This window comes from Phacochoerus africanus, chromosome 2, assembly GCF_016906955.1.
Source record: "Phacochoerus africanus isolate WHEZ1 chromosome 2, ROS_Pafr_v1, whole genome shotgun sequence".
Classification (NCBI taxonomy): domain Eukaryota; kingdom Metazoa; phylum Chordata; class Mammalia; order Artiodactyla; family Suidae; genus Phacochoerus; species Phacochoerus africanus.
Window position 1 is genome coordinate 189,841,753 of NC_062545.1, and position 15,695 is coordinate 189,857,447.

General features: G+C 37.0%; 1 protein-coding gene across 1 annotated transcript in view; it reads left to right on the forward strand.

Moving 5' to 3' along the window:
* KIAA0586 (KIAA0586 ortholog) overlaps positions 1-15,695 on the forward strand; it is a 131,620-nt gene that overhangs the window by 42,240 nt on the left and 73,685 nt on the right. Inside the window, 4 exon segments of the mRNA XM_047767448.1 lie at positions 972-1,079; positions 3,120-3,197; positions 7,385-7,578; positions 8,909-9,027. Coding sequence (XP_047623404.1) covers positions 972-1,079; positions 3,120-3,197; positions 7,385-7,578; positions 8,909-9,027 — 499 coding nt within the window.

The window sequence follows — 15,695 nt, forward strand, 5'->3', positions numbered from 1 at the left end:
ATCAATGGGAAATGATTAAATAATTAAGGCATGTGTATTTCTTGAAATATTGTGCAGTCATTTAAAATATAAATATGAAGTCTATATGGAAGCATAATGTGATGTTTTTGACCTAGTTACAATTATAATCAGGAATGAAATTATTTCAGATTTTAGCTACACATAGTGGATGGTAAAAAGATAAAGGCAATAGTGAAAGTGAAGTTATCTTAAGATAACAGCATTCTTGGAGTTCCCATTGTGGCTTAACTGTTAATGAACCCAACTGTCATCCATGAGGACATGAGTTTGACCCCTGGCCTCATTCAGTGGGTTAAGGATCCGGTATTGCCATGAGCTGTAGTGTAGGTTACAGACGTGGCTTGGATCTGGCGTTGCTGTTGCTGTGGCGTAGGCTGGTGGTTACAGCTCCAATTGTACCCCTAGTCTGGGAACCTCTATATGCCTAAAAAGACAAATAAAAAAAAGGTAGTAGGATTCTTTGTGTTTCCCCTTTTTAAAAGTTATTTTAAAAATATTTTATTAATTTTTATTTTGTACTGTTTATTTATTTATTTTTATTTTTTCTTTTTAGGGCCACACCTGTGGCATATGGAAGTTCCTAGGGAGTTGAATCAGAGCTGCAGCTGCTGGCTTATGCCACAGCCACAGCAATGCCAGATCTGAGCTGCATCTGTGACCTACTCCGTGCTCATGGCAACTCCGGGTCCTTAACCCACTGAATGGGGCCAGGGATTGAATTTGCATCCTCATGGATACTAGTCAGGTTCTTAACCTACTGAGCCACAACAGAAACTCCTGTATTTCCCCTTTAAATTTTCCTCATTTTGTAAAATATGTAGAATGTGTAAAATTTAAATTTGTTATCCTTTGACTTCACAATAAGAAGTTAAATATTTTATCAGTATATAGATTCACAAATATTTGAGTCAAAATGATAAGCTGAAAGCTGGATGTTGTCTTCTGCTTAGGTACTACCCAGCGTAGATATTGACAGCATTTCAAATGGTAGTGTGGACATCGGTCTGTCTCCATCTAGTCTCAAAGAAGCCTCTCCTCCTCTGAAAACCTGGATACAGGTATTGCTCGGAAATGTATCATATAACTTTGAGCAGTGTCTGACTATAGATTTTAACTAATGTTTTCCACGAAAGTCTTCCATTATAATTATAAGCTATTACAGTAATTTAGGTTTTAAGGAGAAGATTGAAAACAAATCTGAAATTGCTTATGGATTTTGGAAAAAAGTGTTTTAGATCTTTACATATGTAAACATTCTGAAAGTGATAATCCTTGGTGTAACTTTTTGGTAACTTAAGTTGTAAGACTTACATGTGAAGAAAGAATTTCTGTCTCTTTGGAGAAGAATCTTTTAATTTAAATGGGAATTAAATTATAGTTTTCCTAAGTGTGCATTTTATAGTGATGATTGGAGTTCATGATTTGGGATGTTACTCTGTCACCATACTATTTTTTTTTTTTTTTAAGGGCCTCACTCACAACATATGGAAGTTCCCAGGTAGGGGTCAAATTTGAGTTACAGCTGCTGGCCTATGCCACAGCAGTGCAGGATCCAATCCACGTCTGCAACCTACACCACAGCTCATGGCAACACCTGATCCTTAACCCATTGAGGGAGGCTAGGGATCGAACCCACAACCTCCTGGTTCCCAGTCGGATTCGTTTCTGCTGTGCCATGATGGGAACTCCTGTCACCATACTATTGACGTGATGCAAAAATATGTTTCTTCCTAGTATTTATTTGCTGCCTGTGACTGAATTACAAAAATTATATCTTTACTACACAGCAAAATAATACTGTAACTTTTCCCCAGGTTTCATCTATTGTAAGCAAATTTGGTTATTGAGGCTACAGTTTTTTTGTCTTTTTGCCTTTTTTAGAGCCGCTTCCTGCAGCATATGGAGGTTCACAGTCTAGGGGTCTAATCAGAGCTGTAGCTGCTGGCCTATGCCAGAGCCACAGCGATGCGGGATCTGAGCCGCGTCTGCAACCTACACCACAGCTCATGGCAATGCCAGATCCTTAACCCACTGAGCAAGGCCAGGGACCAAACCCGCAACCTCATGGTTCCTAGTCGGATTTGTTAACCACTGACGGGAACTCTGAGGCTATAGTTTTAAGGAGAGGAAGAGCATCAATTTTTCACATTCAGAAATAGTAAAGTAGAATTGCCGCTGAATGACATTTGTGCCTAATTTTATTTTTTCATCAATACTTTTTAACTAGAAGTTTATTAAAGCATATTTGATTAAAAATAGTAATTTTTTTAGACTATCATTCTGCTTTCAAGAATTATCTATTGTGGTTTTTGGTGACTAGATTATATATAGTAAGTCATAGAGGCTAAATTTGTAGAATAATTATTTTGCTTATCACTAAATTGATTCTGTATCTGCCGTTTCTTGAGTTTGTATATGTGTAAACTTATATATATATATATATATATATATATAAGTTTATATATGTATAAGTTCTATATATATATATATATATATATATATATATATATATATATATATATAAAAACACTTTATTTGTACCATAGAGAAATCACAATCATATCAACTTGAACAGTTGTCTTAAGTAACATTTTTGGTAGAATTCTTGATAGAAAAACTGTTACTTAATTTTTTTTGTCTTTTTTAGGGCCCCACCATGGCACATGGAAGTTCCCAGGCTAGGGGTCGAATCAGAACTATAATCAGGTCTGCTGGCCTACACCACACCCACAGCAACGCCAGATCCGAGCTGTGTCTGTGACCTATACCACAGCTCACAGCAACGCCAGACCCTTAACCCACTGAGTGAGGCCAGGGATTAAATCTCTGTCCTCATAGATCCTACACAGATTCGTTTCCACTGAGCCATGATGGAAACTCCCTAATACTTAATTTCTTATAGCTATTGAAATAACTTAATGGCTTGGGGACTGGATTAAATTTCATTTACTAGTCAAATCAATTTCTAACAAGATATTAAAATAAAAAATGGGGGTATGTAATAATAAGCTTATGCTATGGGTGGTATTGTGATAAATTATATATATGATAAAAAGATACTAACCAAAACAAAAACTTTCTGAAAATGCTTTCCTTAGACTCCAGAATTCATGAAGGCAGATGAAGAGGTAAAGTTCCCAGGAACTAACTTTGATGAAGTAATCGATATCATACAGGTAACAAAGCTTAGCAACCATGAGAATTTATTTTTCTACTAGTATTTTTCATGTGATTTGACCGTTTTTTTAAAGACTTTATTTTTTTTTTGGAGCAGTTTAGGTTCACAGCAAAATAGAGAGGAAGGCGTAGAAACTTCCTGTATGTTTCCTATCCCAACACATACATAGACTCCCTCATTATCAATCTACTCCAACAGTTCAAATTTGTTAAAGTTGATGTACCTACAGTGACACGTCATAATCACTCAAAGTCCATAGATGTCCATAGGCTTCATTCTTGTTCTTATACATTCTGTGGGTTCGGAAAATTTATTCATCATTATACTATCATGCGGAGTATTTTCTCTGCCCTAAAATCGTGTGTTCTGACGATTCATCCTTCCCCCACCCACCCCAGTAGCATATGGAGGTTCCTAGGCTAGTGGTCGAATCGGATCCATAGCCTCTGCCTATACCTCAGCCACAGCAACGCCAGATCTAAGCAACGTCTGCGACCTACACCACAGCTCACGGCAACCCTGGATCTTTAACCCACCGAGTGAGACCAGGAATCAAATCTGTGTCCTCATGGATACTAATCAGATTTGTTTCTGCTGAGCCATGATGGGAACTCCTTGGGTTGTTTATTATATTGAGTTTTAAGAGGTTTTTGTATATTTTGGATAACATCTTTTGTCAAATGTATCTTTTGCAAATACTTTCTCTCAAGCTGTGGCTTATATTCTAGTTCTCTTGACATTGCTTTATATAGAGCAGAAGTTTTTAGTTTGAATAAAGTCCAGCTTACCAGTTAGTTTTTTCATGGGTCATGCCTTTGGGCTCTGTGTGTGTGTGTGTGTTCCAACAAAACTTTATTTATAAAAACAAGCAGAGGTCTGGATTTGGTCTGTGGAGTATAGTTTGCTGACCCCCTGCTGTAATTCACCGGACCCCTGCTTGGGCAGGTCTGAGCAGCCTTTAGGACTGGCCATCCTCCCTAAACTCTGGACCTGCAGTAGCCATCCCAGATTCCCCAATAGCCTGGCTATCCATCATTGCAGAGAAGAGAGTTTGTATGAGGGGAGAGGAAGCAGATGTTTCCTGAACTTAGTCTCCACCCCCACCCTGGAATCACTTCACCTTTAATTTAATTAAACCTGATCAGGTACCGCCCCAGAGAAACACGTGTTCATGGCTCCATAAATTGCCAGGGTAGGCCACTTACTTAGAGAGATGAACATGGAGTGATCTATCTACAGGGAGTCTTGTGAATCTAGACAACAAGCTGGAACCCTGGAGAGGGGCCATAGGGATTAAGATCAGGCTGCAATGGGAAAAAATGGTTTCAAGTCTCAAAGCGTCTGTCACTTACTATTCAAATGTTCTTCTGTCCCTTTGGTCCTGTGTCTAAAAAGTCATGCCATAGCCAAAGACATCTATGTTTTCTCCTATGTTCTAGGAGTTTTATAGTTTTTCATTTTACATTTAGATCTGTGGTCCATTTTGAATTAATTTTTTGTGAAGGCTCTATGTCTAAATTATTTTTTTTGCCTGTGAATGGTGAGTGTAGCACCATTGTTGAAAAGACATATATTTGTTCTATTTTATCGTCTTGGTTCCTTTGCTATATTCATATGGATCTATTTCTGGGTTCTTTATTCTGATCCATTGATTTATTTATTTTCTACCAAAAGCACACTGTCTTGATTACTGCTGCTTTACAATAAGTTTCGAAGTAGGATAGTATCAGTTCTCTAACTTTTTACTTAAGTACTGTATTTAGCTATTTGAGTCTTTTGCCTCTTCATATAAATTTCAAAATAAGTAATGTAACTTGAGATTTTTATTGGACTTGGACTCTATAGATCAATTTGGGAAGAACTGACATCTTGACATTATTGGGTCTTCCTCTCCATGAATGTGGACTATATCTTCATTTATTTAGTTCTTTATTTCATTCACTAGAATTTTGTAGTTGTCTTTTTATAGATCATGTACATGTTTTGTTAGATTTATACCTAAGTATTTCATTTGGAGGGGAGTGCTAATGTAAATGGTATTGTGTTTTTAACTTTAGATTCCGTTTGTTCATTGTGGGTATATAGGAAAGTGATAGACTTTGTATGTTAACTTTGTGTCCTGCAACCTTACCATAATCGCTTATTAGTTCCAGGAGTCTTTTTGTTGATAGTTTTTCAGATTTTCTACATAGGCAATCATGTTATCTGCAAACAAAGACAGTTTTCTTCTTCGTTCCCAATCTGTGTACCTTTAATTTTCTTTTCTTGTCTAATTACGTCAAGGATGTCCGGGTACCTGTTGAAAAGGAATGGTAAGGGGACATCCTTGCCTTGTTCCTGATGGTTGAGTATCTTTTGACCATTATGTTATATTGCTTTAAGAAACCTCCTTTTACTTTTCAGTTCATTATATATTTATTTTAAAATTACAAGGTTGTTATTCTATACCACAGAATATCTTCTGTATCACCTAGCTGCCTCCATGAATCTTAACGATTGTTAGCTGTTTCCCACCTGTGTCTCATTTCTCCTGCTTCCTACTTCCTTTTTCCTTTTTGTTTCCTTTGGTTTCCCTGTCTCCAATCTGTCCTTCATTCTGTCATTTTTTCTTTTCATTTCTGGATTATTAGCAAGGTCACCAGTTAGTTTGTATTGAGAAAAAAAGTTGTGAGGGGTCTAAAATCCAAGGATCCAAGGGAAGAGCCCATATAGCAGGAACAGTTACAGAAATAAACAGGAACAGTTACAGAAATAGGAAGTAAAATGTAAAGGACGGGAGGAAAAGATCATAGAACCTAAGACTACTTGAGTAATGATGTGTCAGAGACTTTAAAGAAGACATTTGTTCATGTTTATTAGACTTTCAGAACTAAGACCAGTTTTGTTAATTGTAAAATAAAACCCTGTTTTATTTTTATTTTTTATTTTTTTGTCTTTTTTGTTGTTGTTGTGTTGCTATTTCTTGGGCCGCTCCCTCGGCATATGGAGGTTCCCAGGCTAGGAGTCGAATCGGAGCTGCAGCCACCGGCCTACGCCAGAGCCACAGCAACGCAGGATCCGAGCCGCATCTGCAACCTACACCACAGCTCACGGCAACGCCGGGTCGTTAACCCGCTGAGCAAGGGCAGGGACTGAACCCGCAACCTCATGGTTCCTCGTCGGATTCGTTAACCACTGCGCCACGACGGGAACTCCCAAAACCCTGTTTTAAATATTAAGAGATATTCAGTATATTAGTGTTAGTTTCTCACTGGTATGTCTTCTCAGTGTGAGCTCCACATGAATGTTTGAAGGCAGTTATTTATCTTTATATTCCTAGTGCCTAGGCAACTCTTTGTTCAGTATACAAGTGAAAGAGACATTGTACAAATTGCAGAGAATTTGGAGTTCAAAGAGAAGTGTTTGTACCTTTGCTCTGCCATTTAACAGCTGTGGACTTCATTTTTCAATGGGGGAATATTATTGAGTTAACATTTTTAAAGAGCCGTAACTTTTTTTGGGATACATATTGGATTATTTATAGATAAAATGATATAGTAGTTGTGGTTTATTTCAGAATGGTATGTAAAGGGAAAAGTGAATGGGGGAAGCGTAGACACAAAGTTCATTATGAGTTGATAATTGTTAAAGCTGGGGAACGGTTAAGTGGGATTCTTGAAATTTATGTATAACAGATAAAGTGCATGAGTACAATTTTGTTTACTTTTAAACATGTATGATATTTTTCATAATAAAAAAGTTTAAAATTTCCAGAAATAATTCTTTTGATCGTGATGTGATGGTACAAATAAATATAGGATGACCTAACTGCATATTTAAATGTAAATTATATGTTCTCTAAGAGTAAGTAGTGGTTCTTGGAAATGTTAGTTTTACTATGATAAAAAATTTCTAGAGAGAAACGTTAAGACTGTTTTATGTAGGAATAGCCAAATTTCTTGTTTGTTTTGGGACTTTAAAATTAATATGGGCTTTAAGAGACAAAATAATTGTGTAATTAAGGTTTCTTCAATGTCATTTATATGGCAAATGTGTACGTTATAAGTAATGTGGTACCACTTTACTTAGAAAATGCTATTGATTAATTTAGAAGTGTTGGTTAATTCACTTCCCTGCCTGTACATGGCATGCAGTAAGTATTGAAGAGATACATAAATATAATAGTTTTGTTTTTATTATTACCAGGAAGAGGAACAATGTGATGAAATTCCAGAATACTCTGAACCAATTCTGGAGTTTAATAGAAGTGTTAAAGTTGTTTCTACAAAATATAATGGCCCTCCATTTCCACCGGTTGCTTCTACTGTTCAGCCCACTGCTGATGTTCTGGATAAAGTAATTCAGAGAAAAGAAACATTGGAAAATAGCTTAATTCAGTGGTGAGTTTACAGTGGTGTTGGGATGAGCAGCATTATATTAGCAAGTATGAACAGCACATATCAAGTTTTCGTTGAAAATCTTCCTTGTCTCCTTAATGTTTATTCAGTTTTTCCTTTGCAGTGATCACTGCATGCTGTCTAATGTCATGCTGAGGGTCTTAACTAACTGTTGGAGTTAGTTGTTTCTATCCTTGAATATTTGCATATAGGCTGTCTGTTGTTGAGTTACAGAAGCCTTAAAAATGTACATGTTCTTTCATCCAAGTGGTTCACTTTCAAAATTTATCCTAAGGAAATAATCAGTTCTGCTGCCAGGCCCTAGGACACTTAGCACTTAGAGCACTTACTACAAACAAGCACACTCTTCTGTTTGTTGCTTATTTAAATTTATGAACTCTATTTTTATACCTATTTGTACCTGTGAGAAACCTTGAGGAAGTTATGGAATAAGTTAAACTGAATTTTAATACAGTGGTCAAGAATGGGTTTAGAAGAATATTTAATGATGTGGAAAGATATTAATAACATACGGGTGCATAAATGAAGCAGGATACTAATGATGCAACCACAGTTTAGAGGAATTCACTCAAAAATAAATATGCATGGGGAAAACTAATATCAAATATGCATGTTGAAAAATAATATCAAATTGTCAACTGTGTTTATTCCTGGATCTGAGATTGTGAGTGAGCCTTATCTATTTTTTTAACTTTTGTGTATGCTCTGGCTTTTCTACAATGAATGTCTGTTACTTGTATCATAATAACTAAGAAGCCTGTTAGCTTCTCTAAAGAAATGTACAGAAGCAGTCTTCTATCATGTTTCCCTTCCTTTTCCTCTTCCCCTCCCCTTCCTAAAAATGACCTTGAAAATAAATGTTCTTTTCCTTTTTAGAGGAAAGCTACCTGTATTGTAGGCTATATATTTATTTCCTTGAAGTGGAGGGAGTTCTTTTCCAGCTTGGATCTTGTAGGGTTCTATATGCACTTTCAGAGTAGGGAACCCAGAATTTTAGGCACGTAATATGCCAGGTAATCATTGACCTAAACCTTATCTTGAATTTAGGAGGTCTGTTAAAACTTTTCATTAAACTGATCTGAAATATTTAATTTGATTTAATAAACTATCTCCCACATGGTGATTCTGTTTCATGTGCTTTATTTTGCTAGGATATATATTTGAATTTTTTCTTCTCTCCAGATTCACCTTTCAGATGACTGCTTTCACCTATAAATGTTTGTGTCCATGGATAATGTTATTTTTTAAGGGTGGTATTTCTAACCATTTATAAATTTCAACTAAATTTAGGGATCCTTAACTTTTTCCCCAGGGTAGAACAAGAAATAATGTCAAGAATGATTTCTAGGCTCCTTCCAATCCAACAACAGGCCACAGCTAATGTCAGTGTATCAGTTAGTGAGGCCAGCGAGCCATCAACTTCTGACATTGGTAAGTGAAATGGAATCTTTTTGCTTTTCTTTTTCTTTTTTTTTTTTCCTTTGGCCTTCCCTGTAGCATGTGGAAGTTCCCGGGCCAGGGACTGAACCTGCACCACAGACGTGACCCTAGCTTCTTGCAGTGACAACACCTGGTCCTTAACCCACTGTGCCAAAGGGAACTCCTAGCTTTTCTTGTTATTAAAAGGCAACACCTTCAGGTTGTTGTGGATTCATATATTCTAGAGGTCACATAATCTTCAGTTGACAAAATGTAAAAGTCCTCTTTCTTTCAGTGTCATTTCCCAGTTCTCTGTAGTGGAATTTAGTTCTCCCTCACCCCCTTATCCACACTGCAACATTCAGATCATTCTACCAGCTTCTATCCCTCCCACCCCAAATCTCTCCATTATATCCTATAACACTTTGTGTGTGTAGGTGTGTGTATCTTTGTTATAGTAACTATCAAATTGTATTGTGATTGGTTTGCATATCTATTCTCACTCACTAGATTGTAAATTACTCGCAAGTAAAGATGTTTCTCCTTTAGAGCCTAGCCTTTGACACCTAGTAAGAGTACTCACTAAATGGATAGACAAGCCTCTTTCTTTCTGTAGCTCACACCATTCTTTCTCCTTCTTTCTCCTCTTTCTCTTCTCTCCCTCCTCCCTTCTTCTTCCCCCTTCTTCTCCATTAGTTTTTTGAGGTATAATTTACTTACCATAAGATCCACCAGTTCTATATCTACAGTTTGACCAATTTTGTTAAACACAACTACACATTAGCCACACATTCATGATACAGAGAAACATTTCCTTCATCCCGAAAAGTTTCCTCATGCACTTTGCAGTCGATCTCTAATCCCTTCCGTGCCTGCTAGGCCCTAACAACCACTGATCTATCACTGAATTTTTGCCTTTTCTAGAATTTCACATATATGTTATCATGTAATATGTAGTCTTTTGTTTCTGGCTTCCTTTATTTAGCATAATGCTTTGACAATCATGTTGTTGCATATAGTAAGTAATACATTGTATGGAAATACCATAATTTGTTAATCCATTTATCAGTTCATGGGCATTTGTAGTCCTAGTTTTTGGCTATTATAGATAAAGCAGTTCTGGAGTTCCTGATGTGGTGCAGTGGAAATGAACCTGACTAGTATCCATGAGGATGGGGGTTCCATCTCTGGCCTCACTCAGTGGGTTAAGCATCAAGTATTGCCATGAGCTGTGGTGTAGGTCACAGGCTGGCTCAGATCCCATGTTGCTGTGGCTGTGGCCAGCATCTCTGGCTCCAATTGGACCCCTAGCCTAGGAACTTCCAAATGCCGTGGGTACAGCCCTAAAAGCAAAATAAGTGAATAAATAAAGCAGTGCCATGAATATTCGCAAATAGATCTTTTACACAAATCTTTTTATTTCTCTTTGTCATATGGTAAGTAGATATTTAGTTTTATAAGAGACTGCTGGAAAAATAAAGAAATCCTCTGGTCCTAAATATAATAGCTTCATATAAATAAAATTGTAAAATACCTATAAAAAAAGAGACTGCTAAATGTTTCCAAAGTGGCTGTTCTGTTTTGCATTCCAGTCAGCAGTGAATAAGAGTTCCAGCTATTTACACATCCTCACTAGTGCTTGGGTTGTCAGTGTTTTCAGTTATAGCTATTCTGTAAAGCATGTGGAGACACCTCATTGTGGTTTTTATTTGCATTTTCCTGGTGACTAATAATGTTATGCAATTTTTCATGTGTTTATTTGCCATTTGTATGTTTACTTTGGTCAAGTATCTTTTAAACTCTTGCTCAGTTTTTAATTGGGGTTTGTTGTCTTACTGTTACTGAGTTCTTTATTCTGGATACAAGTCCTTTATTGTATATGTTTTGCAGATATGTTATCCTGGTTTGTATCTTACCTTTTTGTTTTTTCAACATTATCTTTTTAAGACCAAAGATTAACTTTGATGCAATTTTATCAATTTTTCTTTTATAGCTTATGGTTTCTTGGGTATACTATTTAAGAACTCTTTGCCTAACTCCAGATCATTAAGATTTTCTTCTATGTTTTCTTCTACAAGACTATGGTTTTAGACTGTACATTTAGGTCTATGGAATGTTTTGAGGTAAATTTTATAAATGATGTGAAGTAAGGATCAAGTTTTGTTTTGTTTTTTGTTTTTACGTTTTTTGTTGTTGTTGTTCTGTGGCTATTCATTTGTGCTCGTATTTGTTGCAAAGATTATCCTTTTTCCTACTGAACTGCCTTGACACCTTTGTTGAAAATCAATTGGCTATACATTTGTGGATCTGTTTTCTGGATTTGCTATTGATCCCATTGTTCTACAAGTCTATCTTTACACCAATACCACATTTCTTTTTTTTTTTTTTTAATTTTTTTATTTTTAGGGCCATACCTGAGGCATATGGAGGTTCCCAGACTAGGGTTCTAATTGGAGCTACAGCTGCCAGCCTATGCCACAGCCACAGCAGCATAAGATCTGATCTGTGTCTGCGACCTACACCACAGCTCATGGCAATGCTGGGTTCTTCACCCACTGGGCAAGGCCAGGGATCAAACCAGCAACCTCATGGTTCCTAATCGGATTTGTTTCTGCTGCACCATGATGGGAGCTCCCAATACCACATTTCTTTTTCTTTTTTTTCCTTTTTTTTTGTCTTTTTGCCTTTTCTAGGGCTGCTCCCGCGGCATATTAAGGTTCCCAGGCTAGGGGTCTAATTGGAGCTGTAGCCACCGGCCTACGCCAGAGCCACAGCAACGCGGGATCCGAGCCATGTCTGTGACCTATACCACAGCTCACGACAACGCCGGATCCTTAACCCACTGAGCCAATACTACATTTCTTAATTACTATAATTTAAAAATAAATCTTAGGAGTTCCCGTCGTGGCGCAGTGGTTAACGAATCCGACTAGGAACCATGAGGTTGCGGGTTCGGTCCCTGCCCTTGCTCAGTGGGTTAACGATCTGGCGTTGCCATGAGCTGTGGTGTAGGTTGCAGACGTGGCTCGGATCCCGCGTTGCTGTGGCTCTGGCGTAGGCCGGTGGCTACAGCTCCGATTTGACCCCTAGCCTGGGAACCTCCATATGCCGTGGGAGCGGCCGAAGAAATAGCAGCAACAACAACAACAACAACAACAAAAAGACAAAAGACAAAAAAAATAAATAAATAAAAATAAAAATAAATCTTAAAATTGAATGTAAGTTCTCCATCTTTTTTTTTATATTCCTTATGTGTCATTCTTCTGTTTTCTCCCTTCTTTCCAGCCCAGAATAATCTTCTTCCTTCCTAAGCTACCTCTTAGCAACCTAAATCCTAGACATTAGAGTCTATATTTACTGCTTTTATTTTCTCATTGGTCACTTTCTCTTTAGTTCTTGTGAATTGGCTTTCTTCTTCCCTCTCCCTCATGAAGCTCCTCTCTCATGGCATTTGGTTATCAAAGACAACCTTTTTTATTTTTCAAATCCTTGTTCTCTTATATGGCTATAGTATGGAGAATTGACTGCCTCTAGTTCTTAAATGTTCTACTGGTTTTGGTGTCTTAGAATTCATTCTGTTGTTTGTCCACTTATCTTTTTAATTTCTTTTTTAAAAAAAGATTTTTAGTTTTTCCATTGTAGTTGGTTCACAGTGTTCTGTTGTTTTTCTACCATACATATATACATTTTTTTTCTCACATTATCCTCCATCATGCTCCATCATAAGTGACTAGATATAGTTCCCAGTGCTATACAGCAGGATCTCATTGCTTATCCATTCCAAAGGCAATAGTTTGCATCTGTTAACCCCAGATTCCCAGTCCCTCCCAGTCCTTCCCCTCCCCCTTAGCAACCTCAAGTCTGTTCTCCAAGTCCATGATTTTCTTTTCTGTGGAAAGGTTCATTTGTGCCATATATTAGATTCCAGATATAAGTGGTATCATGTATTTGTCTTTCTCTTTCTGACTTACTTCACTTAGTATGAGAGTCTCTAGGTCCATCTATGTTGCTGCAAATGCCATTATTTTGTTCTTTTTTATGACTGAGTAGTATTCCATTGTGTGTATATACATCTTCTTAATCCATTCATCTGTCAATGGACATTTAGGTTGTTTCATGTCTTGGCTATTGTGAATAGTGTTGCCATGAACATACAGGTGCATGTGTCTTTTCCAAGGAAAGTTTTGTCCAGATATATGCCCAAGATTGGGATTGCTGGATCATATGGTAGATCTAAATTGAGTTTTCTGAGGTACCTCCATACTGTTTTCCATAGGGGTTGTACCAATTTACATTCCCACCAACAGCGTAGGAGGGTACCCTTTTCTCCACACCTTCTCCAGCATTTGTTATTTGTTGACTTATTAATGATGCCCCTTCTGACTGGTATGAGGTTGCATCTCGTAGTAGTTTTGATTTGCATTTCTCTAATGATCAGTGATGTTGAGCATTTTTTCATGTGCTTATTGGCCATCTGTATATCTTTGGAGAAATGTCTATTCAGGTCTTTTGGCCATTTTTCAATTGGGTTGTTGGTTTTTTTGCTGTTGAGTTGTATAAGTTGTTTGTATATTTTAGAGATTAAGCCCCTGTCAGTTGCATCATTTGAAACTATTTTCTCCCCTTCTACAAGTTTTTTTTTTTTTTTTAATGGTTTCCTTTGCTGTGCAAAGGCTTGCCAGTTTGATTAGGTCCCACTGGTTTATTTTTGCTTTAATATCTATTGCCTTGGGAGACTGACCTGAGAAAACATTTGTAAAGTTGATGTCAGAAAATGTTTTGCCTGTGTTCTCTTCTAAGAGTTTGATGGTGTCTTGTCTTATATTTAAGTCTTCAAGCCATTTTGAGTTTATTTTTGTGCATGGTGTGAGGGTATGTTCCAGTTTCATTGATTTACATGCAACTGTCCAGTTTTCCCATCAATACTTGCCAAAAAGACTATCTTTTTCTCATTTTACATTCTTACCCTCCTTTGTTGAAGATTGACCATAGGTGTCTGGGTTTATTTAATTTCTTGAAGACTTCATTTACTTATCTTTTTTTTTGAAAAAAAAATTAATTGAATAAAAATTCAATTTGAATAAAAATTTTCCCCAAGTTCCTGTGTTCTGCCCTATTTCTTTTCTGTTTTTTTTTTTTTTTTAGTCTCTTCTTGGCATTAGTTATCCAGAGTGACCCATCTAGGCTTTACTTACAGTTTTACCTGTTGATGCAGTTTACTTGATGTTCCACTGGCATACCAAACTTGACGGGTCCAAAATGCTCATTTTTCTAGCCAAACTTGCCCCTCCTTTGTTTCTGTTTCTGTTAATGTTATCACTATTTTCCAAGTTCCCAGTCTCCAAAGCCTTGGAGTTATTATTGCTTGTTCTTCTCTACTTTCTTTGGCCTTCCTCAGAGCACACCCAGCCACATCCTATGTCCTGGCTCCGTGAAATTTATTGTTGCATTTGACTAATTCTTCCTATTAAGTGTAATTCAAATGCCTCTTCCACTGCTACTATCCCAGGTTTTCTTTAATCGTCTTATTTTTAAAGGAAGGAATAAAATTATGAACAAAGTTACTAGGAATTTTTTTTTTTTTAAGATTAGTGCTTCTTTAATGATAAAATCATTTTGCTATTTTAGAAGGCACTTTTTGGAAGAAGGCATCTAGGAATACAACCCAAAAGAAAATCAAAACCAGTTCATCCAGATAATTGCTCTGAGAATTTTCAAACTCTGTTGAAAAAGCCACAGATAGAAAACATCAGCCAAAATGAAACAGAAGAAAAAGAATGGGGAGCTAAAAAGACCACCAAAGACCATGAAATGTGCCTTGGAGAAAGAAATAGTTGGACCTCTGTAGCTTTTGGTCAGAATTCTAGTTGTGGAGGTGGTATTCAGCAGTCCCAAGACAAGAGCAGTGTAGGAAAGTACTGTAGGAGTCACAGAAACAAACAGATGTCTCCAAAGATTTGTCTGGTTTATGATGAATGCTGTCCAAACTGCCAGATGCTTTTTCCCTTATTGCTAGGTCAGATACCTCCATGGCATGTTTTGGAGTGTATGGACTCTCTGCCAGTATCTGCCAGCACGAAGCAGGGCTAGTAATAGTCCTCTTAGCAGTTCTTCACATTGGTCAGGTGGTGGTTTTAGTGAGACTCATTCAGGCTTTGTAGCCTCAAGGAAAGATGATCTAATATAGAAGATATTTAGATCCTGTTCTCTTCTCTTTAAAAGCATGTGTGTTTACTTTTGTTTTGCTTATGTCTGGGTAGAACTTTTGGGCTTTATAACAGAAATGTTCTGATTTTTAGTCATGCCTAAACAATGAATTATGGGAACTAAAAAGGAGACATATTGACATGTACTATTGAATATAAATTTGGGATCGTGATGGTCTTTGCTTTGGTAGCTCCAAAGCAAATCGTTGTTACTTATCTCTCAGCAGGTGATTCCAAGACACCCGTACCCACCTTTTAGGGGAATGTGAATGATGCTGCTATAGTTGTACTAGTTAAGGAATACTTTTGAAGAGGTCACATCTCCATAAAGTTGTATGGATCACTGCTTTCATGTTTTCCACATGGAGCTTTAGAAATTAGCCACTTTAAGCCTAACAAAGACTATTTAGGAAGTGTTACTGAATTTTATATATGTTCGTACAAGTAAAAAGTAAAGCTCATTTGGAAAATTAA